At 43.3% G+C, this 23894-nt stretch overlaps 1 protein-coding gene across 1 annotated transcript; it reads right to left on the reverse strand.

The window, feature by feature from the left end:
* Nucleotides 1-14279: 14279 nt before the first annotated feature.
* Nucleotides 14280-15412, reverse strand: LOC120036891. The gene is made up of 2 exons (XM_038983185.1): nucleotides 15039-15412; nucleotides 14280-14985 (listed from the first exon to the last, which is right to left on the reverse strand). Exons 1-2 carry the CDS (start codon nucleotides 15283-15285, stop codon nucleotides 14600-14602), a joined length of 633 nt encoding a protein of 210 aa, XP_038839113.1. The 5' UTR covers nucleotides 15286-15412; the 3' UTR covers nucleotides 14280-14599.
* Nucleotides 15413-23894: the final 8482 nt, after the last annotated feature.

Raw genomic sequence — 23894 nt, forward strand, 5'->3', positions numbered from 1 at the left:
GGAAGGAGATCGGTTGTAGCAGAAAATGTTGAACCTGGACAAGAGTCAACATTCCACTGTGGCCTACTGAAATGTGGCTCGGATGCTTGGGACACTTCACTCTCTTGAAAGGCGTTTGCATATTCCACATCGGTTAGCATATCATCCGGAGCTCTCTCGGTACCCCTGTAACACAAGGCAGAAACAAGTCACCCCTCTACCCAAAGGCAATAGATTACTATTCAGTAATAACACAAGGCAGAAACAAGTCACCCCTCTACCCAAAGGCAATACATTACTATTCAGTAATAACACAAGGCGGAAACAAGTCACCCCTCTACCCAAAGGCAATAGATTACTATTCAGTAATAACACAAGGCAGAAACAAGTCACCCCTCTACCCAAAGGCAATAGATTACTATTCAGTAATAACACAAGGCAGAAACAAGTCACCCCTCTACCCAAAGGCAATAGATTACTATTCAGTAATAACACAAGGCAGAAACAAGTCACCCCTCTACCCAAAGGCAATACATTACTATTCAGTAATAACACAAGGCAGAAACAAGTCACCCCTCTACCCAAAGGCAATAGATTACTATTCAGTAATAACACAAGGCAGAAACAAGTCACCCCTCTACCCAAAGGTAAAACATTACTATTCACTAATAACACAAGGCAGAAACAAGTCACCCCTCTACCCAAAGGCAATAGATTACTATTCAGTAATAACACAAGGCAGAAACAAGTCACCCCTCTACCCAAAGGTAAAACATTACTATTCACTAATAACACAAGGCAGAAACAAGTCACCCCTCTACCCAAAGGCAATACATTACTATTCAGTAATAACACAAGGCGGAAACAAGTCACCCCTCTACCCAAAGGCAATACATTACTATTCAGTAATAACACAAGGCAGAAACAAGTCACCCCTCTACCCAAAGGCAATAGATTACTATTCACTAATAACACAAGGCAGAAACAAGTCACCCCTCTACCTAAAGGCAATAGATTACTATTCAGTAATAACACAAGGCAGAAACAAGTCACCCCTCTACCCAAAGGCAATAGATTACTATTCAGTAATAACACAAGGCAGAAACAAGTCACCCCTCTACCCAAAGGTAAAACATTACTATTCACTAATAACACAAGGCAGAAACAAGTCACCCCTCTACCCAAAAGCAATAGATTACTATTCAGTAATAACACAAGGCAGAATCAAGTCACCCCTCTACCCAAAGGCAATAGATTACTATTCAGTAATAACACAAGGCGGAAACAAGTCACCCCTCTACCCAAAGGCAATACATTACTATTCAGTAATAACACAAGGCGGAAACAAGTCACCCCTCTACCCAAAGGCAATACATTACTATTCAGTAATAACACAAGGCGGAAACAAGTCACCCCTCTACCCAAAGGCAATACATTACTATTCAGTAATAACACAAGGCGGAAACAAGTCACCCCTCTACCCAAAGGCAATACATTACTATTCAGTAATAACACAAGGCGGAATCAAGTCACCCCTCTACCCAAAGGCAATACATTACTATTCAGTAATAACACAAGGCGGAAACAAGTCACCCCTCTACCCAAAGGCAATACATTACTATTCAGTAATAACACAAGGCAGAAACAAGTCACCCCTCTACCCAAAGGCAATAGATTACTATTCAGTAATAACACAAGGCAGAAACAAGTCACCCCTCTACCCAAAGGTAAAACATTACTATTCACTAATAACACAAGGCAGAAACAAGTCACCCCTCTACCCAAAAGCAATAGATTACTATTCAGTAATAACACAAGGCAGAATCAAGTCACCCCTCTACCCAAAGGCAATAGATTACTATTCAGTAATAACACAAGGCGGAAACAAGTCACCCCTCTACCCAAAGGCAATACATTACTATTCAGTAATAACACAAGGCGGAAACAAGTCACCCCTCTACCCAAAGGCAATACATTACTATTCAGTAATAACACAAGGCGGAAACAAGTCACCCCTCTACCCAAAGGCAATACATTACTATTCAGTAATAACACAAGGCGGAAACAAGTCACCCCTCTACCCAAAGGCAATACATTACTATTCAGTAATAACACAAGGCGGAAACAAGTCACCCCTCTACCCAAAGGCAATAGATTACTATTCAGTAATAACACAAGGCGGAAACAAGTCACCCCTCTACCCAAAGGCAATACATTACTATTCAGTAATAACACAAGGCGGAAACAAGTCACCCCTCTACCCAAAGGCAATACATTACTATTCAGTAATAACACAAGGCGGAAACAAGTCACCCCTCTACCCAAAGGCAATACATTACTATTCAGTAATAACACAAGGCGGAAACAAGTCACCCCTCTACCCAAAGGCAATACATTACTATTCAGTAATAACACAAGGCGGAAACAAGTCACCCCTCTACCCAAAGGCAATACATTACTATTCAGTAATAACACAAGGCGGAAACAAGTCACCCCTCTACCCAAAGGCAATACATTACTATTCAGTAATAACACAAGGCGGAAACAAGTCACCCCTCTACCCAAAGGCAATACATTACTATTCAGTAATAACACAAGGCAGAAACAAGTCACCCCTCTACCCAAAGGCAATAGATTACTATTCAGTAATAACACAAGGCAGAAACAAGTCACCCCTCTACCCAAAGGTAAAACATTACTATTCACTAATAACACAAGGCAGAAACAAGTCACCCCTCTACCCAAAAGCAATAGATTACTATTCAGTAATAACACAAGGCAGAATCAAGTCACCCCTCTACCCAAAGGCAATAGATTACTATTCAGTAATAACACAAGGCGGAAACAAGTCACCCCTCTACCCAAAGGCAATACATTACTATTCAGTAATAACACAAGGCGGAAACAAGTCACCCCTCTACCCAAAGGCAATACATTACTATTCAGTAATAACACAAGGCGGAAACAAGTCACCCCTCTACCCAAAGGCAATACATTACTATTCAGTAATAACACAAGGCGGAAACAAGTCACCCCTCTACCCAAAGGCAATACATTACTATTCAGTAATAACACAAGGCGGAAACAAGTCACCCCTCTACCCAAAGGCAATACATTACTATTCAGTAATAACACAAGGCGGAAACAAGTCACCCCTCTACCCAAAGGCAATACATTACTATTCAGTAATAACACAAGGCAGAAACAAGTCACCCCTCTACCCAAAGGCAATAGATTACTATTCAGTAATAACACAAGGCAGAAACAAGTCACCCCTCTACCCAAAGGCAATACATTACTATTCAGTAATAACACAAGGCGGAAACAAGTCACCCCTCTACCCAAAGGCAATACATTACTATTCAGTAATAACACAAGGCAGAAACAAGTCACCCCTCTACCCAAAGGCAATAGATTACTATTCAGTAATAACACAAGGCGGAAACAAGTCACCCCTCTACCCAAAGGCAATAGATTACTATTCAGTAATAACACAAGGCAGAAACAAGTCACCCCTCTACCCAAAGGTAAAACATTACTATTCACTAATAACACAAGGCAGAAACAAGTCACCCCTCTACCCAAAAGCAATAGATTACTATTCAGTAATAACACAAGGCAGAATCAAGTCACCCCTCTACCCAAAGGCAATAGATTACTATTCAGTAATAACACAAGGCGGAAACAAGTCACCCCTCTACCCAAAGGCAATACATTACTATTCAGTAATAACACAAGGCGGAAACAAGTCACCCCTCTACCCAAAGGCAATACATTACTATTCAGTAATAACACAAGGCGGAAACAAGTCACCCCTCTACCCAAAGGCAATACATTACTATTCAGTAATAACACAAGGCGGAAACAAGTCACCCCTCTACCCAAAGGCAATACATTACTATTCAGTAATAACACAAGGCGGAAACAAGTCACCCCTCTACCCAAAGGCAATACATTACTATTCAGTAATAACACAAGGCGGAAACAAGTCACCCCTCTACCCAAAGGCAATACATTACTATTCAGTAATAACACAAGGCAGAAACAAGTCACCCCTCTACCCAAAGGCAATAGATTACTATTCAGTAATAACACAAGGCAGAAACAAGTCACCCCTCTACCCAAAGGTAAAACATTACTATTCACTAATAACACAAGGCAGAAACAAGTCACCCCTCTACCCAAAAGCAATAGATTACTATTCAGTAATAACACAAGGCAGAATCAAGTCACCCCTCTACCCAAAGGCAATAGATTACTATTCAGTAATAACACAAGGCGGAAACAAGTCACCCCTCTACCCAAAGGCAATACATTACTATTCAGTAATAACACAAGGCGGAAACAAGTCACCCCTCTACCCAAAGGCAATACATTACTATTCAGTAATAACACAAGGCGGAAACAAGTCACCCCTCTACCCAAAGGCAATACATTACTATTCAGTAATAACACAAGGCGGAAACAAGTCACCCCTCTACCCAAAGGCAATACATTACTATTCAGTAATAACACAAGGCGGAAACAAGTCACCCCTCTACCCAAAGGCAATAGATTACTATTCAGTAATAACACAAGGCGGAAACAAGTCACCCCTCTACCCAAAGGCAATACATTACTATTCAGTAATAACACAAGGCGGAAACAAGTCACCCCTCTACCCAAAGGCAATACATTACTATTCAGTAATAACACAAGGCGGAAACAAGTCACCCCTCTACCCAAAGGCAATACATTACTATTCAGTAATAACACAAGGCGGAAACAAGTCACCCCTCTACCCAAAGGCAATACATTACTATTCAGTAATAACACAAGGCGGAAACAAGTCACCCCTCTACCCAAAGGCAATACATTACTATTCAGTAATAACACAAGGCGGAAACAAGTCACCCCTCTACCCAAAGGCAATACATTACTATTCAGTAATAACACAAGGCGGAAACAAGTCACCCCTCTACCCAAAGGCAATACATTACTATTCAGTAATAACACAAGGCAGAAACAAGTCACCCCTCTACCCAAAGGCAATAGATTACTATTCAGTAATAACACAAGGCAGAAACAAGTCACCCCTCTACCCAAAGGTAAAACATTACTATTCACTAATAACACAAGGCAGAAACAAGTCACCCCTCTACCCAAAAGCAATAGATTACTATTCAGTAATAACACAAGGCAGAATCAAGTCACCCCTCTACCCAAAGGCAATAGATTACTATTCAGTAATAACACAAGGCGGAAACAAGTCACCCCTCTACCCAAAGGCAATACATTACTATTCAGTAATAACACAAGGCGGAAACAAGTCACCCTTCTACCCAAAGGCAATACATTACTATTCAGTAATAACACAAGGCGGAAACAAGTCACCCCTCTACCCAAAGGCAATACATTACTATTCAGTAATAACACAAGGCGGAAACAAGTCACCCCTCTACCCAAAGGCAATACATTACTATTCAGTAATAACACAAGGCGGAAACAAGTCACCCCTCTACCCAAAGGCAATACATTACTATTCAGTAATAACACAAGGCGGAAACAAGTCACCCCTCTACCCAAAGGCAATACATTACTATTCAGTAATAACACAAGGCAGAAACAAGTCACCCCTCTACCCAAAGGCAATAGATTACTATTCAGTAATAACACAAGGCAGAAACAAGTCACCCCTCTACCCAAAGGCAATACATTACTATTCAGTAATAACACAAGGCGGAAACAAGTCACCCCTCTACCCAAAGGCAATACATTACTATTCAGTAATAACACAAGGCAGAAACAAGTCACCCCTCTACCCAAAGGCAATAGATTACTATTCAGTAATAACACAAGGCGGAAACAAGTCACCCCTCTACCCAAAGGCAATACATTACTATTCAGTAATAACACAAGGCAGAAACAAGTCACCCCTCTACCCAAAGGCAATAGATTACTATTCAGTAATAACACAAGGCAGAAACAAGTCACCCCTCTACCCAAAGGCAATACATTACTATTCAGTAATAACACAAGGCAGAAACAAGTCACCCCTCTACCCAAAGGCAATACATTACTATTCAGTAATAACACAAGGCAGAAACAAGTCACCCCTCTACCCAAAGGCAATAGATTACTATTCAGTAATAACACAAGGCAGAAACAAGTCACCCCTCTACCCAAAGGCAATAGATTACTATTCAGTAATAACACAAGGCAGAAACAAGTCACCCCTCTACCCAAAGGCAATAGATTACTATTCAGTAATAACACAATGCAGAAACAAGTCACCCCTCTACCCAAAGGCAATAGATTACTATTCAGTAATAACACAAGGCAGAAACAAGTCACCCCTCTACCCAAAGGCAATTGATTACTATTCAGTAATAACACAAGGCAGAAACAAGTCACCCCTCTACCCAAAGGCAATAGATTACTATTCAGTAATAACACAAGGCAGAAACAAGTCACCCCTCTACCCAAAGGCAATAGATTACTATTCAGTAATAACACAAGGCAGAAACAAGTCACCCCTCTACCCAAAGGCAATAGATTACTATTCAGTAATAACACAAGGCAGAAACAAGTCACCCCTCTACCCAAAGGCAATAGATTACTATTCAGTAATAACACAAGGCAGAAACAAGTCACCCCTCTACCCAAAGGCAATACATTACTATTCAGTAATAACACAAGGCAGAAACAAGTCACCCCTCTACCCAAAGGCAATAGATTACTATTCAGTAATAACACAATGTGTGTGATAGTTACACTTACGTGACACATGTCATGCTATCCAGGGCAGCAGCAACCTCCTCTGATGTATCACACCCAGACATGGCTGTGATGCTATCCAAGGCAGTCTGAAGCTCCTTTGAGGTAGCACATCCGGCCCTGTTTACGTGCTCTGTCGCAGAGACAACTTCATCAGCCCTATCTTGATACCCAGGTGCATCTAATACAATTGCATGGTCAACTCTACATTCAGGCACATTGTGAGACATTTCACATGTTTCACCAATAGGTTGTTGGAACGATGGTTCAGTTGTAGACTGGGGCTTGGGTACAGCAGACACTACCTCCTTGGTCTGAGTCTCATCAGAGTCTGGCTCCTTGGTCTGAGTCTCATCAGAGTCTGGCTCCTTGTTCTGAGTCTCATCAGAGTCTGGCTCCTTGGTCTGAGTCTCATCAGTCTGGCTCCTTGGTCTGAGTCTCATCAGAGTCTGGCTCCTCGGTCTGTGTCTCAGCAGATTCTGGGGTCTGAGTCTCTGCAGACACAATCTCAGCAGACACTACATCATTGGCCTGAGTCTCATCAGAGTCTGGGGTCTGAGTCTCTGCAGACACAGTCTCAGCAGACACTACATCATTGGCCTGAGTCTCATCAGAGTCTGGGGTCTGAGTCTCTGCAGACACAGTCTCAGCAGACACTACATCATTGGCCTGAGTCTCATCAGAGTCTGGGGTCTGAGTCTCTGCAGACACAGTCTCAGCAGACACTACATCATTGGCCTGAGTCTCATCAGAGTCTGGCTCCTGGGTCTGCGTCTCAGCAGAGGTAGCCCCGGCTGGGGCCGACACAGGCTCTGTGTCATCTGTGGTGGGGGAATTAGGCACAGTGCATACCGTCCCAGAACAGGCAGCATCCTCTGTATACTGGTACTCTGGCTCAGCAGATACACATGGTTCAGTATCAGGGTCTTGTTGGACTCCAGCCACTCTGGTACTTTTTTGTTTGATAGGTACACTTTGTTTGACTGGAGAGGATACCCTTTCCGCGACATGTTTGGGTACAGAATTGTGACAGTCCTCCTTGTCATCATCGCTAGTGTGAACAGAGTCACTGGAGGAACTTGTGTTGCTTTCATCTCCGCTATCATCTGCACCGGGTTCTGTAGGTACTTTAGCCCTGATTCCACTGCTGGAGTCATCGCTTTCATCTCCGTTATCATCTCCGCTATCATCTGTACCAGGTTCTGTAGGTACTTTAGCCCTGATTCCACTGCTGGAGTCATCGCTTTCATCTCCGCTATCATCTGCACCGGGTTCTCTAGGTACTTTAGCCCTGATTCCACTGCTGGAGTCATCGCTTTCATCTCCGTTATCATCTCCGCTATCATCTGTACCAGGTTCTGTAGGTACTTTAGCCCTGATTCCACTGCTGGAGTCATCGCTTTCATCTCCGCTATCATCTGCACCGGGTTCTGTAGGTAGGTTAGCCCTGATTCCATTGCTGGAGTCATCGCTTTCATCTCCGCTATCATCTCCGCTATCATCTGCACCGGGTTCTCTAGGTAGGTTAGCCTCCTCATTGGTAGCTGTGACATGGTGTAGAACCGCTGATGTGCTATTGTCTACTTCTTCACTGTTGTTTGGTCTCCTGTTGAACATCCAGGCCCTCTTCCTGCAACCACTTTTAACGCGCGACTGAGAACCAGGCTGATTGTAGGACATGTCGACCGATCTCTTCTTAATATTGTCCACAGTCACAGGTTTCTGATGTGGGCCAGTGGACGGTCTATGTGATCTAGGCATGCTGCGGCTTTGTGAAGCAAACCTGTTTTCATATCTGTCAATCTTTGCTGATGTGACGCTGCTACCAAGACCACCATTGCGGCCGCTGCTACAGGAGACTTCGGGACACAACCTTTGAGCATTAAGGCCTGTATTGGGTTCTTTGCTTCGCCTACGGTTGACAGAACTATGGGTCATGTCTCTGCCGCTGGTGGTGTGAGCTCGGCTGTGGTCCCTGGGAGACTGGGCCCTGACGCTGCCCCTGGTGGGCTGGGGCCGGCTGCTGACATTGTCATAATGTCCGTGTCTCTCACCAGTCTTGCGTTTTGTTTTGGCAGGTTGTCCTTTACAGGGTTGCAGTATCCATTCCAGAGGTATAAGGCGTTTCACCTTTGCTGTGGTAGGAGCATGACAAACGTTTTGTGGCCGTTTGTTGTACCGAGTTGGTGGTCCATCGTAACCCTTGGTCTTCGGTGACAGTCCTATGTCATGACTACCTTGTTGTAACCTGTTTTTGTCAGACCTACGTCTTAAGTCAAAGGGTTGGGGGTGTCTAGGGTACACAGGTCCATTGTGTGGAACCAGAAGGTCGTGTTGATATGTGTTGTGGTCCTCTGTGTCATACAGCCTGTCATTAGAGGCTCTTTCATGCCACCTTCTCTGCTGTATGTTGCACAAGGGAGAGGGTGTAAATTCCCTCAACTGTGTATATTCCTCAACTCTTAGGCCCATATTGGGATGCTGGTAGTACCATTCGCCTCTGTTATTGTATGTTGAATAAACGTCATGTGACATTCTATCTTTTGTTTCTAATTCTTGTTGTTTTGTAAAGTACTTCACACCATGTTCATGGTTCAGCTGCAAATATACACTGAATTTTCTACTGTCTGTGTAACTAATCTTATATATGTAGCTGAGGCTCCTCCTAAAAGCTTCAAGGCCGTTTGAAATAATCACCACAATGTGTCATCAGGTAGACTATATGTATCCTGTTTCACTGCTTAGGTGTCAACCTGAGGTGACCTAGTTTCAATGTCTCACTGTGGGTTGTGTATCCAACCACTGCTGTTTCTACGGGCTTCCGATACGTCCAACCACTGCTGTTTCTACGGGCTTCCGATACGTCCAACCACTGCTGTTTCTACGGGCTTCCGATACGTCCAACCACTGCTGTTTCTACGGGCTTCCGATACGTCCAACCACTGCTGTTTCTACGGGCTTCCGATACGTCCAACCACTGCTGTTTCTACGGGCTTCCGATACGTCCAACCACTGCTGTTTCTACGGGCTTCCGATACGTCCAACCACTGCTGTTTCTACGGGCTTCCGATACGTCCAACCACTGCTGTTTCTACGGGCTTCCGATACGTCCAACCACTGCTGAATTGTCCGTTCCGATGTTATGCACATAACCTCGAATCGTCCAATAACTCCTGAGTCGCCCAACCACTGTTCATCTAACATTGCTCATACAATCCAATCAGAGCTGACACCTCCGGCCGCAGCTGGGTCTTCGAACCGCTGTTATGCAGATGAAACTCACACTTTCCAAGTACAGATGACTCACCCAACTAATGTTATCTCCATGGGGCTCAAACACCCAGAGCAAGGTAGATCGTCCAACCACTGTTATGTATATGGGGCTCCAACACCCAGGTAGATCGTCCAACCACTGTTATGTATATGGGGCTCCAACACCAAGGTAGATCGTCCAACCACTGTTATGTATATGGGGCTCGGAACATCCAACGCCGGGGGTTGTTTCAGCTGTTATGTCAATGAAGCTCAGACTGTTCAAGTGTGAATGATTCACCCAGCTACTGCTATCTCCATGGTGAGTAAACATCCACACCAGATAGGTCATTCTATTAGCTATGTCAACTACAGAATAACAAGCTTTTCTGTTTGGGAGTCTAAGGTGGGAGCTGTTAGTAGCTGATTGACTTTGGACCTGTTGCCGTGCCACCCAAACACGATCTGGTGTAAACAAGGTAACCTTATCTATAAGGCATGTTTGTTCATCCAGCACATTTTCGGTGTGAACAGATACAATAAAGGCGACCTGCATGGGAACATTAGAAAGTGTCTACCGGTTACACATTTAAATGATGGTAAGTGATAATGATGACTCTACAAATAAATGGTCACAGGTCTATTAAAACAGTATCAAGATATCAGGTAAGTGCAGCAATTACACCATAATCCTACTACTGCCACTGAGTAACTGAAACAACCAGGAATAACACCATAATCCTACTACTGCCACTGAGTAACTGAAACAACCAGGAATAACACCATAATCCTACTACTGCCACTGAGTAACTGAAACAACCAGGAATAACACCATAATCCTACTACTGCCACTGAGTAACTGAAACAACCAGGAATAACACCATAATCCTACTACTGCCACTGAGTAACTGAAACAACCAGGAATAACACCATAATCCTACTACTGCCACTGAGTTACTGAAACAGCCAGGAATAACACCATAATCCTACTACTGCCACTGAGTAACTGAAACAACCAGGAATAACACCATAATCCTACTACTGCCACTGAGTAACTGAAACAACCAGGAATAACACCATAATCCTACTACTGCCACTGAGTAACTGAAACAACCAGGAATAACACCATAATCCTACTACTGCCACTGAGTAACTGAAACAACCAGGAATAACACCATAATCCTAATACTGCCACTGAGTCACTGAAACAACCAGGAATAACACCATAATCCTACTACTGTCACTGAGTAACTGAAACAACCAGGAATAACACCATACTCCTACTACTGCCACTGAGTAACTGAAACAACCAGGAATAACACCATTATCTTACTACTGCCACTGAGTAACTGAAACAACCAGGAATAACACCATAATCCTACTACTGCCACTGAGTAACTGAAACAACCAGGAATAACACCATAATCCTACTACTGCCACTGAGTCACTGAAACAACCAGGAATAACACCATAATCCTACTACTGTCACTGAGTAACTGAAACAACCAGGAATAACACCATAATCCTACTACTGCCACTGAGTAACTGAAACAACCAGGAATAACACCATAATCCTACTACTGCCAGTGAGTAACTGAAACAACCAGGAATAACACCATAATCCTACTACTGCCACTGAGTAACTGAAACAACCAGGAATAACACCATAATCCTACTACTGCCACTGAGTAACTGAAACAACCAGGAATAACACCATAATCCTACTACTGCCACTGAGTAACTGAAACAACCAGGAATAACACCATAATCCTACTACTGCCACTGAGTAACTGAAACAACCAGGAATAACACCATAATCCTACTACTGCCACTGAGTAACTGAAACAACCAGGAATAACACCATAATCCTACTACTGCCACTGAGTAACTGAAACAACCAGGAATAACATCATAATCCTACTACTGTCACTGAGTAACTGAAACAACCAGGAATAACACCATAATCCTACTACTGCCACTGAGTAACTGAAACAACCAGGAATAACACCATAATCCTACTACTGCCACTGAGTAACTGAAACAACCAGGAATAACACCATAATCCTACTACTGCCACTGAGTAACTGAAACAACCAGGAATAACACCATAATCCTACTACTGCCACTGAGTAACTGAAACAACCAGGAATAACACCATAATCCTACTACTGCCACTGAGTCACTGAAACATCCAGGAATAACACCATAATCCTACTACTGCCACTGAGTAACTGAAACAACCAGGAATAACACCATAATCCTTCTACTGCCACTGAGTAACTGAAACAACCAGGAATAACACCATAATCCTACTACTGCCACTGAGTAACTGAAACAACCAGGAATAACACCATAATCCTACTACTGCCACTGAGTAACTGAAACAACCAGGAATAACACCATAATCCTACTACTGCCACTGAGTAACTGAAACAACCAGGAATAACACCATAATCCTACTACTGCCACTGAGTAACTGAAACAACCAGGAATAACACCATAATCCTACTACTGTCACTGAGTAACTGAAACAACCAGGAATAACACCATAATCCTACTACTGCCACTGAGTAACTGAAACAACCAGGAATAACACCATCATCCTACTACTGCCACTGAGTAACTGAAACAACCAGGAATAACACCATAATCCTACCACTGCCACTGAGTAACTGAAACAACCAGGAATAACACCATAATCCTACTACTGCCACTGAGTAACTGAAACAACCAGGAATAACAACATAATCCTACTACTGCCACTGAGTAACTGAAACAACCAGGAATAACACCATAATCCTACTACTGCCACTGAGTAACTGAAACAACCAGGAATAACACCATAATCCTACTACTGCCACTGAGTAACTGAAACAACCAGGAATAACACCATAATCCTACTACTGCCACTGAGTAACTGAAACAACCAGGAATAACACCATAATCCTACTACTGCCACTGAGTAACTGAAACAACCAGGAATAACACCATAATCCTTCTACTGCCACTGAGTAACTGAAACAACCAGGAATAACACCATAATCCTACTACTGCCACTGAGTAACTGAAACAACCAGGAATAACACCATAATCCTACTACTGTCACTGAGTAACTGAAACAACCAGGAATGACACCATAATCCTACTACTGCCACTGAGTAACTGAAACAACCAGGAATAACACCATAATCCTACTACTGCCACTGAGTAACTGAAACAACCAGGAATAACACCATAATCCTACTACTGCCACTGAGTAACTGAAACAACCAGGAATAACACCATAATCCTACTACTGCCACTGAGTAACTGACACAACCAGGAATAACACCATAATCCTACTACTGCCACTGAGTAACTGAAACAACCAGGAATAACACCATAATCCTTCTACTGCCACTGAGTAACTGAAACAACCAGGAATAACACCATAATCCTACTACTGCCACTGAGTAACTGAAACAACCAGGAATAACACCATAATCCTACTACTGTCACTGAGTAACTGAAACAACCAGGAATAACACCATAATCCTACTACTGCCACTGAGTAACTGAAACAACCAGGAATAACACCATAATCCTACTACTGCCACTGAGTAACTGAAACAACCAGGAATAACACCATAATCCTACTACTGCCACTGAGTAACTGAAACAACCAGGAATAACACCATAATCCTACTACTGCCACTGAGTAACTGTAACAACCAGGAATAACACCATAATCCTACTACTGCCACTGAGTAACTGAAACAACCAGGAATAACACCATAATCCTACTACTGCCACTGAGTAACTGAAACAACCAGGAATAACACCATAATCCTACTACTGCCACTGAGTAACTGAAACAACCAGGAATAAAACCATAATCCTACTACTGCCACTGAGTAACTGAAACAACCAGGAATAACACCATAATCCTACTACTGCCACTGAGTAACTGAAACAACCAGGAATAACACCATAATCCTACTACTGCCACTGAGTAACTGAAACAACCAGGAATAACACCATAATCCTACTACTGCCACTGAGTAACTGAAACAACCAGGAATAACACCATAATCCTACTACTGCCACTGAGTAACTGAAACAACCAGGAATAACAGGTAAAATATTTGGATGTTGTTACTGGTACAAAGTGTAATTACAAAAAGGCTGTACTTCACTATAATGAAAGTTGTACTCTACTTAGCCCGTTTGTGTGTGTGTTTGTGTGTGTAGAGACACAGTATACATTGTTGTCACTCTGGTTTATTGACCAGTTTATCACAAAACAAAGCAGTGGTACATATCACCAAGCTATAGCTCAATAGAGACATTTTGCAATGGCACATTTATAGAACTAACACTGTTCAGTGTAGTAAAAACAGTTTATCATTGACTACATATCCTAGGGACTGAGGCCGGCTATGTACGTTTTCAACTGGTCTGCCAGGCTGTTTTGGTTCATTTCCCTCAGTGTTTTGTAAATGGTATCCAGGTAACCGGTCATGTTGAACATGTTCCTTCAGCACTTTTTGCAGGTCAGTTGGTGTTTCTGATGAGCTCCGCCGTGCTGCTTGGTAGTTTCAATGTCCATATGAATCTTTTCAACTGTCCTCTGTCAAGGTCGCAAAGTATATTCAACACTTTCTCTGTCACCTTGATGTTTATTGATAACCTTGCTGCGTGTAGCGAAGGCCACAGGTTGTAGCTGACTTGAGGTGTGAGTACAGTCACTGTCTTTGACCCGCTTCACCAGGTCATTGCGACCGATTTTCTTGAGCAGGGTGTTCAACCCTGCCCGTGCTGCAGCTCCGTAATGCAATGCCATAACATCTGCTAACCCGGTTCTATCTGTCACATATTGCAGGTCCAGAGCACTGATGCGGTGTCGATGCGTGATCTCTATCTCGCTCATAACAAACTTCATCTTCTCAATATCATCACGGGTTATATTGTCCCAAAAAATTGAGACTATTTCCTTAGGTGACATAACATTACCATTACCTACTGAGGATGATCCAGGGTAATTTCCTTAGGTGACATAACATTACCATTACCTACTGAGGATGATCCAGGGTAATTTTCCCATGTTGCCATCAAGCTATTACTAGTAATACCTCCCTTACTTCTGGCAGTGTCAATCAGGGCCCGGGCCTTGTCATGAGTACCTCCTATAGACTGGATACTTTCCAACTCTCCATTGTTTAGCATCCTTTGTGCAAAGAGAACATCTGCAATATGGTCCAACATCTTCATCTTGGCAGCATCTATGTAGCTGAGTCTTTTCTTGTAAAGGACATTCATGGTATCGGCTATTCGGTATGTGACACAGGAACAGCTTGTTGAAATATACAACTGCACGTTGGCTCTGCTAGACCTCTGCTTATGACCAACTTTAGTGTTCTGTGTTTTAGAGAAACATCATGACCAACTTTAGTCTTTACTGTTTTAGAGAAACATCATGACCAACTTTAGTCTTTACTGTTTTAGAGAAACATCATGACCAACTTTAGTGTTCTGTGTTTTAGAGAAACATCATGACCAACTTTAGTCTTTACTGTTTTAGAGAAACATCATGACCAACTTTAGTCTTTACTGTTTTAGAGAAACATCATGACCAACTTTAGTGTTCTGTGTTTTAGAGAAACATCATGACCAACTTTAGTCTTTACTGTTTTAGAGAAACATCATGACCAACTTTAGTCTTTGACCTTGAAGCAGTTCAGACTTTCTGCCCTCCCTCTCTCTCTTTCCCTCTGTTCTGACTCTCTACCCTCCCTCTCTCTCTTTCCCTCTGTTCTGACTCTCTACCCTCCCTCTCTCTCTTTCCCTCTGTTCTAACTCTACCCTCCCTCTCTCTCTTTCCCTCTGTTCTGACTCTCTCCCTCCCTCTCTCTCTCTTTCCCTCTGTTCTGACTCTCTCCCTCCCTCTCTCTCTCTCTTCCCCTCTGTTCTGACTCTCTACCCTCCCTCTCTCTCTTTCCCCCTGTTCTGACTCTCTACCCCCCCCTCTCTCTCTCTTTCCCTCTGTTCTGACCCTCTACCCTCCATCTCTCTCTCTTTCCCTCTGTTCTGACTCTCTACCCTCCCTCTCTCTCTCTTTCCCTCTGTTCTGACTCTCTCCCCTCCCTCTCTCTCTCTTTCCCTCTGTTCTGACTCTCTCCCCTCCCTCTCTCTCTTTCCCTCTGTTCTGACTCTCTCCCCTCCCTCTCTCTCTTTCCCTCTGTTCTGACTCTCTACCCTCCCTCTCTCTTACCTCTGTTCTATCTCTACCCTCTCTCTCTCTTTCCCTCTGTTCTGACTCTCTCCCCTCCCTCTCTCTCTCTTTCCCTCTGTTCTGACTCTCTCCCTCCCCCTCTCTCTTTCCCTCTGTTCTGACTCTCTACCCTCCCTCTCTCTCTTTCCCTCTGTTCTGACTCTCTACCCTCCCTCTCTCTCTCTTTCCCTCTGTTCTGACTCTCTACCCTCCCTCTCTCTTTCCCTCTGTTCTGACTCTCTACCCTCCCTCTCTCTCTTTCCCTCTGTTCTGACTCTCTCCCTCCCCCTCTCTCTTTCCCTCTGTTCTGACTCTCTACCCTCTCTCTCTCTCTTTCCCTCTGTTCTGACTCTCTACCCTCCCTCTCTCTCTGTCCCTCTGTTCAGACTCTCTACCCTCCCTCTCTCTCTTTCCCTCTGTTCTGACTCTCTACCCTCCCTCTCTCTCTCTCCCCCTCAGGGCTCCAGATCCTCTATCAGTTCTGACTCTCTACCCTCCCAGTATAGTATACACAGACTGGACAACAGGACAATGATCCTAAGCCCGGACTTGAACCCGATCGAACATCTCTGGAGACCTGAAAATAGCTGTGCAGCGACGCTCCCCATCCAACCTGACAGAGCTTGAGAGGATCTGCAGAGAAGAATGGGAGAAACTCCCCAAATACAGGTGTGCCAAGCTTGTAGCGTCATACCCAAGAAGACTCAAGGTTGTAATCACTGCCAAAGGTGCTTCAACAAAGTACTGAGTAAAGGGTCTGAATACTTATGTGAATGTGATATCTACGTTTTTTTTAAATAAAAATGTGCACACATAAAATAAACAGTTTTTGCTTTGTAATTATGGGTTAGTGTGTAGATTGATGAGGGAAAAAACAATGTAATCCATTTTAGAATAAGGCTGTAACGTGACAAAATGTGTAAAAAGTCAAGGGGTCTGAATGCTTTCTGAATGCACTGTATATCAGTATATTAGACTCTCTCTCTCTCTGCAGTGATGTTGTTTTCATCACTTCTGGTTTAACACTGACATCAAGTGGTGATTGTCCAAACTGCACCTCTGTTAAGATAAAAAGCGAGAGATGCAGAGAGAGAGAGAGAGAAGACCACAGAGAGAGAGAGCAGAGAGAAGAGAGCAGAGCACAGAGAGAGAGCTGAGAGCGCAGACAGCAGAGAGAAGAGAGCAGAAAGAGGCAGAGAGAGAGAGAGCAGAGAGAGAGAGCAGAGAGCAGGCTGAGAGAGCAGAGAGCAGGGAAAAGAGAAAGCAGAGAGGGTGAGAGCAGAGAGAGAGCAGGCTGAGAGAGCAGAGAGCATTAGAGAGGAGAGAGCAGAGAGCATTAGAGAGAGAGGGAGAGACCGGAGAGCAGGCTGAGAGAGCAGAGAGACAACAGAAAGAGAGAGATCAGAGAGAGCAGAGAAAAGAGAGAGCGCAGCAGAGCAGAGAGCAGAGAACAGAGAGAAGAGAGAGAGAGCAGAGGGAGAGAGAGAGCAGAGAACGAGAGCAGAAAGAGAGAGAGCAGAGAGAGAGCAGAGAAAGAGCAGCAGAGCAGAGAGAGAGAGCGCAGAGGGAGAGAGAGAGAGCAGAGAGGGAGAGAGCAGAGAGCAGAAAGAGAGAGAGTAGAGAGAGCAGGGCGAGAGAGAGAAAGGAGAGGGCAGAGAGAAGAGAGAGCAGAGGGAGAGAGAGCAGAGAGGGAGAGAGAACAGAGAGAGCAGAGAGGGCAGAGAGAGAGCAGAAAGAGAGAGTAGAGAGAGAGCAGAAAGCAGGCTGAGAGAGCAGAGAGAGAGAGAGCAGAGAGTGAGAGAGAGAGCAGAGGGAGAGAGATAGCAGAGAGAGAGCGAGCAGAGAGCAGGCTGAGAGAGCAGAGAGAGAGCGGAGAGCAGAGAGAGAGCAGAGGGAGAGAGATAGCAGAGAGAGAGCGAGCAGAGAGCAGGCTGAGAGAGCAGAGAGAGAGCAGAGAGAGAGAGATAACAGAGAGAGGAGTTCCAAATTAAGTAGCAACAGCTGAAAAGATGAGCTCCTACAAATATTGAATTTTACATGGTTTTAGAGTAAAGTACATCGAAAAAAAGCAAAAGAAAACTGCAAGACTGAATAGGAGACCAAACAAGCAGCAAACAAAGAAGAAAAGTTTTTGAAAAAGTAACAATTTTTCATAACATTATACCGTTTTCTTAGCTAGCTAAGTTGTTTACCTGTTGCTAGGCAGTTGCTAAGGACTCTCCTAGAAGAAGCTAGCTAGCTAACAAGGAGTGTCTAGTTGGCAGAAGAGAAGAAGGGACAAAGTGGGACAAAATAAGGACAGAAGAAAAGGGAAAGGGGACATCAAGGTGAAGCAGTCCTCTAAAGACAGAAAAGACAATAATACAAGAAACAACACTTCTATTGCAACATTGTAGCCAACATCACCAGCGTTGCTATGGGACTTGTTTACCCACCAGACATCAAAACAGAGAAAGCTAAGAAAAGTTTCAAAGGTTTGTTGATGGGACAGAACCATGAATGCCTGTTTGCAGATCTTACCAGTTGCAAAACAAGAGCAAATTTAATTTTTAATACCAAACGAGGGCACATATGGAAAAGGGTTATTTGCAACCATTTCCCTTTCTCAAAAAAGAGAGGCATCAGCCAAGGATGTCAGATCAGCATTTTTGAAGAAGCTGACCATAGCAACACATATCAAACAATAAACGTATATAATAATGGAACTGTATTGATACAAGGCAATGATTCAAGCCTCCAGGCTTTTGAGAATAGGTTTACTACCCTAAAAGCAGAAGCTGAAATCATCTCAGAAACTGAGGAAAAAGTCAAGGAGGGAGATGACGGTGAAAAGCAGGCCCCAACGGTCTCTGTGACCCAGCAAGAAGCCCTCAGTGTCCCTCTACCTACCTCACCTGCAGCAGACAGAGCCAAGGACATGCCTACAACACCAAGAACACCTGTTATGCAACGTTTCCACAACATCCCCTCTCTCGTCGAAGCAGAGGTCATAGAACTCAGAGAGAACAAGCTTCAAGAGGAGGACACTGTCCAGAAACTTAAAGAAGAGATGAAACAGTTCAAGGAGGAGAGCAGAGCATCTATTGCTAAACTAGAAAGCAGAATGGACAAACTGAGTCAGACAAATGATGACCTCAGAGACCATCTGAGCACAACAAGAAAGGAGCTAGAACAAAGAGAGAGATACATTGACCTCCTCAACCAGCAGCGAGTCATTATGTCCTCTGCATCTAGAGAACATGTCCACCAGCTTGGCATAACACAAGCAGAACCTGAGACCAGCATGGCCTCCACCACACAGCCTGATGACACCCCACCAGCCTCTCAGTCTGCTCCAGCCCAGGTCAGCCAACCAGCCTCTCAGTCTGCTCCAACACAGTGTGCTCCAGCCCAGGTCAACCTACCAGCCTCTCAGTCTGCTCCAGCCCAGGTCAGCCAACCAGCCTCTCAGTCTGCTCCAGCCCAGGTCAGCCAACCAGCCTCTCAGTCTGCTCCAACACAGTGTGCTCCAGCCCAGGTCAGAATACCAGCCTCCCAGTCTGCTCCAGCCCAGGTCAGAATACCAGTCTCCCAGTCTGCTCCAGCCAGACAGTCACCCACAACTGCAATCCTTATTGATTCAAATGGGAAGTTCTTAGTCCAGGAAAGATTATTCCCTAGACACCAGGTGTATAAGTTCTGGTGTCCTACAACTGACAGTTTAATGCAGCTACTCAGTCAGACCAGGATTGACACCCTGGACAACATCATCATCCACACTGGCACAAACGACCTTCATGCCAAAGGTGAAGATGTATCTGGGGCAGTGAGAAGAGTGGCAGAACGGGCACAGGCTGTGTTCCCAACAACCAATATAGTTGTGTCCACCCTCCTACCAAGAAAAGACTTCCCAGAACAGTTGATCGACAAAATAAATCAACAGATCACTGTGGACTGTGCCTCACTACTCAACGTCAGAACGGCTCACCACCCCACTCTGACATGTCAACACTTATACGATAATGTACATCTTGATCAGGACAGTGTCAGAACCTTTGCCAAGGACCTAAAAGATGCAACACTTGGCAGGGACCCACACACCCATCACCCCAGCAACAGAGGTCCCCCGCCCCACCTTCTGAAACAACAGTACCTCCACCATCCCCAGGAGAAAAGAGCCAGACACGGCTTATTACAGCACAGCTCTACTAGACCAGGCCCATCACAACACAGATTTACGAGACCAGACCCGCATCAGGACAACACGACTAGACCCGGCCCATCACAACACAGCTCTACTAGACCAGGGCCTTCACAACACAGCTCTACTAGACCAGGCCCATCACAACACAGCTCTACTAGACCAGGCCCAACACAACACAGATTTACGAGACCAGACCCGCCTCAGGACAGCACGACTAGACCCGGCCCATCACAACACAGCTCTACTAGACCAGGGCCTTCACAACACAGCTCTACTAGACCAGGCCCATCACAACACAGCTCTACCGGACCAGGCCCATCACAACACAGCTCTACTAGACCAGGCCCATCAGAACACAGCTCTACTGGACCAGGCCCATCACAACACAGCTCTACTAGACCAGGCCCATCACAACACATCTCTACTAGACCTGGCCCATCACAACACAGATCTACTGGACCTGGCCCGTCACAACACATCTCTACTGGACCTGGCCCATCACAACACAGCTCTGACCACTACTCCAGGGTCGGACAGAACACTGTCCTTCAGAGAAGTACACCACATGATGCAGTCCACACCATGTATCATTCAGATCATCAGCCTACATATGCTGAGGTAACCTCTGGCAAAAGACACCTAGAACAATCAGAGATAGGAGAGGTGCGCCAACTACTGCAACTAATATGCAGACTACTGAGCTAGACGGGCACGCACACACACACGCACGCGCACACACAGGGTTGCAGATTGCATTGTACTTATTTTTTGTGCAGTCTTATTCCATTCTTATTAATTTGTTTACAACTATTCTTAATTTTATTGGCACCGGTATAATAATAATAATATTTATATATAATGGTGTGTGTATGTATGTATGTATGTATGTATGTATGTATGTATGTATGTATGTATGTATGTATGTATGTATGTATGTATGTATGTATGTATGTGTGTGTGTGTGTGTGTGTGTGTGTGTGTGTGTGTGTGTGTGTGTGTGTGTGTGTGTGTATGTGTGTGTGTGTATGTATGTATGTGTATGTATGTATGTGTGTATATGTATATATATATGTATGTATATGTATATATATATATATATATATATATTATTTTGTATTGTTTTCAATGTACTTTACTCAAACCAGTGAATATCACTTATTATAAATGAGATCATTAACTATCAGCTCTTGGAATATCCAGGGACTTTACTCTTCACATTTTGGTTATAAAACAACAAATCCAGAATTTATTAAAAACATCAAAGGACAGGACATCATAATCCTACTGGAAACATGGTGTCGTGGAGACATAGATACTCAGTGTCCCTCAGGCTATAGAGAAAGTTTACTACCATCAATCAAACATAAAAATGTTAAACGGGGTCGAGACTCAGGTGGAATCATCGTTTGGCATAAGCAGGACTTGGCACTGAATGAAATGAAAAAGGGTACCAGTCACATTTGGCTAAAACTTAACAAAGGTACAATCTATTGTGACAATGATGTGTACATATGTGCAGCTTATGCTCCTCCTTCAGATTCACCATATTATGATGATCAGTTTTTTGACAATCTCCATACAGAAATCATTACATTTCAGGCAGAGGGTAAAGTGCTTCTTTGTGGAGATTTCAATGCAAGAACAGGTTCTGAGCCTGACTACACTGATGCGGGAGGTAACCACCACATATTTGGTCACCCCTCCTTGTACAGCAGCCCTATTATAAATAATAGAAACAGTCCTGACCAAATACTGAACAAAAATGGGAAGGAGTTAGTGCATCTCTGTCGAGCCTTAGGCCTGTACATGCTTAATGGTAGAATCAGAGGGGACTCTTTAGGTCAGTTTACTTACGGCTCAGCTCTTGGGACAAGTGTAGTCGATTATGCCATCACGGACATTGACCCCTCCTCCATTAGTGCATTCACTGTCAGACCACAGACACCATTGTCAGATCAACGTGTTTTTGAAGAAATTAACCGGCAATATTCATTCAAAAACACTGCCCAATAAACTCTTCAACATAAACCAATCATACAGATGGGATCCAAACAGTGCAGAGAGATTCATTGAAACATTGAACTCAAAAGAAATGATGAACTCTATACAGTTTTTCAATAACTCACAATACCAAAACAATAAAGATGGTGTCAATTCGGCTACTCTAAACATCAACTGCATATTCCAAAAAGCAGCATCGAAAGCAAATTTGAGAAAACCAAAGAAATGCAACATCAGAAACAAAAAACAAAATGTTTCTGACAAATGGTTTGATAATGAATGTAAAACAATTAGAAAACACCTAAGACACATGTCAAACAAAAAACATAAGCAGCAAAACAACCCAGAGCTACGATATGAATACTTTGAAACTCTGAAACAGTATAAACATACACTGAAACGCAAGAAACTGAATTATACCAACAAGACACTTGATGAAATTGAAAACGCAATTGACCAAAATCAGTTCTGGGACTTGTGGAACAATTTAAGCACAACAAAGCCACAAGAATTAGCCATACAAGATGTAGGAATTTGGAAAACTTATTTTGATAATCTATACAAAAACATCCCACAAAAAGACTTAAAACAGAACCAATTAGAAATTAAAGAAAAATTGAACATCCTTGAATCAGTCATTAAAAACAACCAAAATCCTTTAGATTACCCAATAACCCAACAAGAACTAAATGAAAAGCTCAAATCTATTAAATCAAAGAAGGCTTGTGGTCTAGACAACATCAGAAATGAAATGCTGAAAAACAGCACACCTGAGTTGCAAAATGCTGTGCTTAAATTGTTCAACATGGTTTTAACTTCTGGCTGCTTCCCTGATGTCTGGAACCAGGGGCTCATCTCCCCTATCCACAAAAGTGGAGACAAATCAGACCCCAATAATTACAGGGGAATTTGTGTAAACAATAACTTGGGAAAGGTTTTCTGTAGCATTTTGAATTCAAGAATTCAAGCCTTTCTTCAATAAATTTTTTTTATAACTAAATGTCAAATTGGCTTTCTCCCTAACCATCGCACTACTGACCATATATACACCTTACACACACTAATTAATAAACACGTCCACCAAAAAAAAGAGGGCAAAATCTATGCTTGCTTTATTGACTTTAAAAAAGCATTTGATTCTATTTGGCACGAAGGGCTATTCTACAAAATTCTACAAAGTGGGCTTGGTGGTAAGGTGTATGACTTAATAAAATGTATGTACACAGAAAACAAGTGTGCAATAAAAATCAAAAACCAAAGAACAGAATTATTTTCACAATGTCGAGGTGTGAGACAAGGCTGTAGTTTGAGTCCAAATCTTTTCAACATTTATATCAATGAATTAGCAGACATGTTGGACAATTCTCCAGCCCCAGGACTCACACTATTTGACACAGAGGTGAAATACCTGCTATATGCTGATGACTTGGTACTTCTATCACCAACCAAAGAAGGTCTTCAACAGAACATTAA

This window comes from Salvelinus namaycush, unplaced genomic scaffold, assembly GCF_016432855.1.
Source record: "Salvelinus namaycush isolate Seneca unplaced genomic scaffold, SaNama_1.0 Scaffold150, whole genome shotgun sequence".
Taxonomy (NCBI): Eukaryota; Metazoa; Chordata; class Actinopteri; order Salmoniformes; family Salmonidae; genus Salvelinus; species Salvelinus namaycush.

Bases quoted from the DNA above. Each gene is read 5' to 3' on its own strand.
- LOC120036891 (XM_038983185.1), bottom strand. From the start codon at position 15,285: ATGAATGTCCTTTACAAGAAAAGACTCAGCTACATAGATGCTGCCAAG. The intron at 14,986-15,038 runs GTAATGGTAATG...CATCCTCAGTAG, and splicing joins CCCTGGATCATCCTCAGTAG to GTAATGGTAATGTTATGTCA.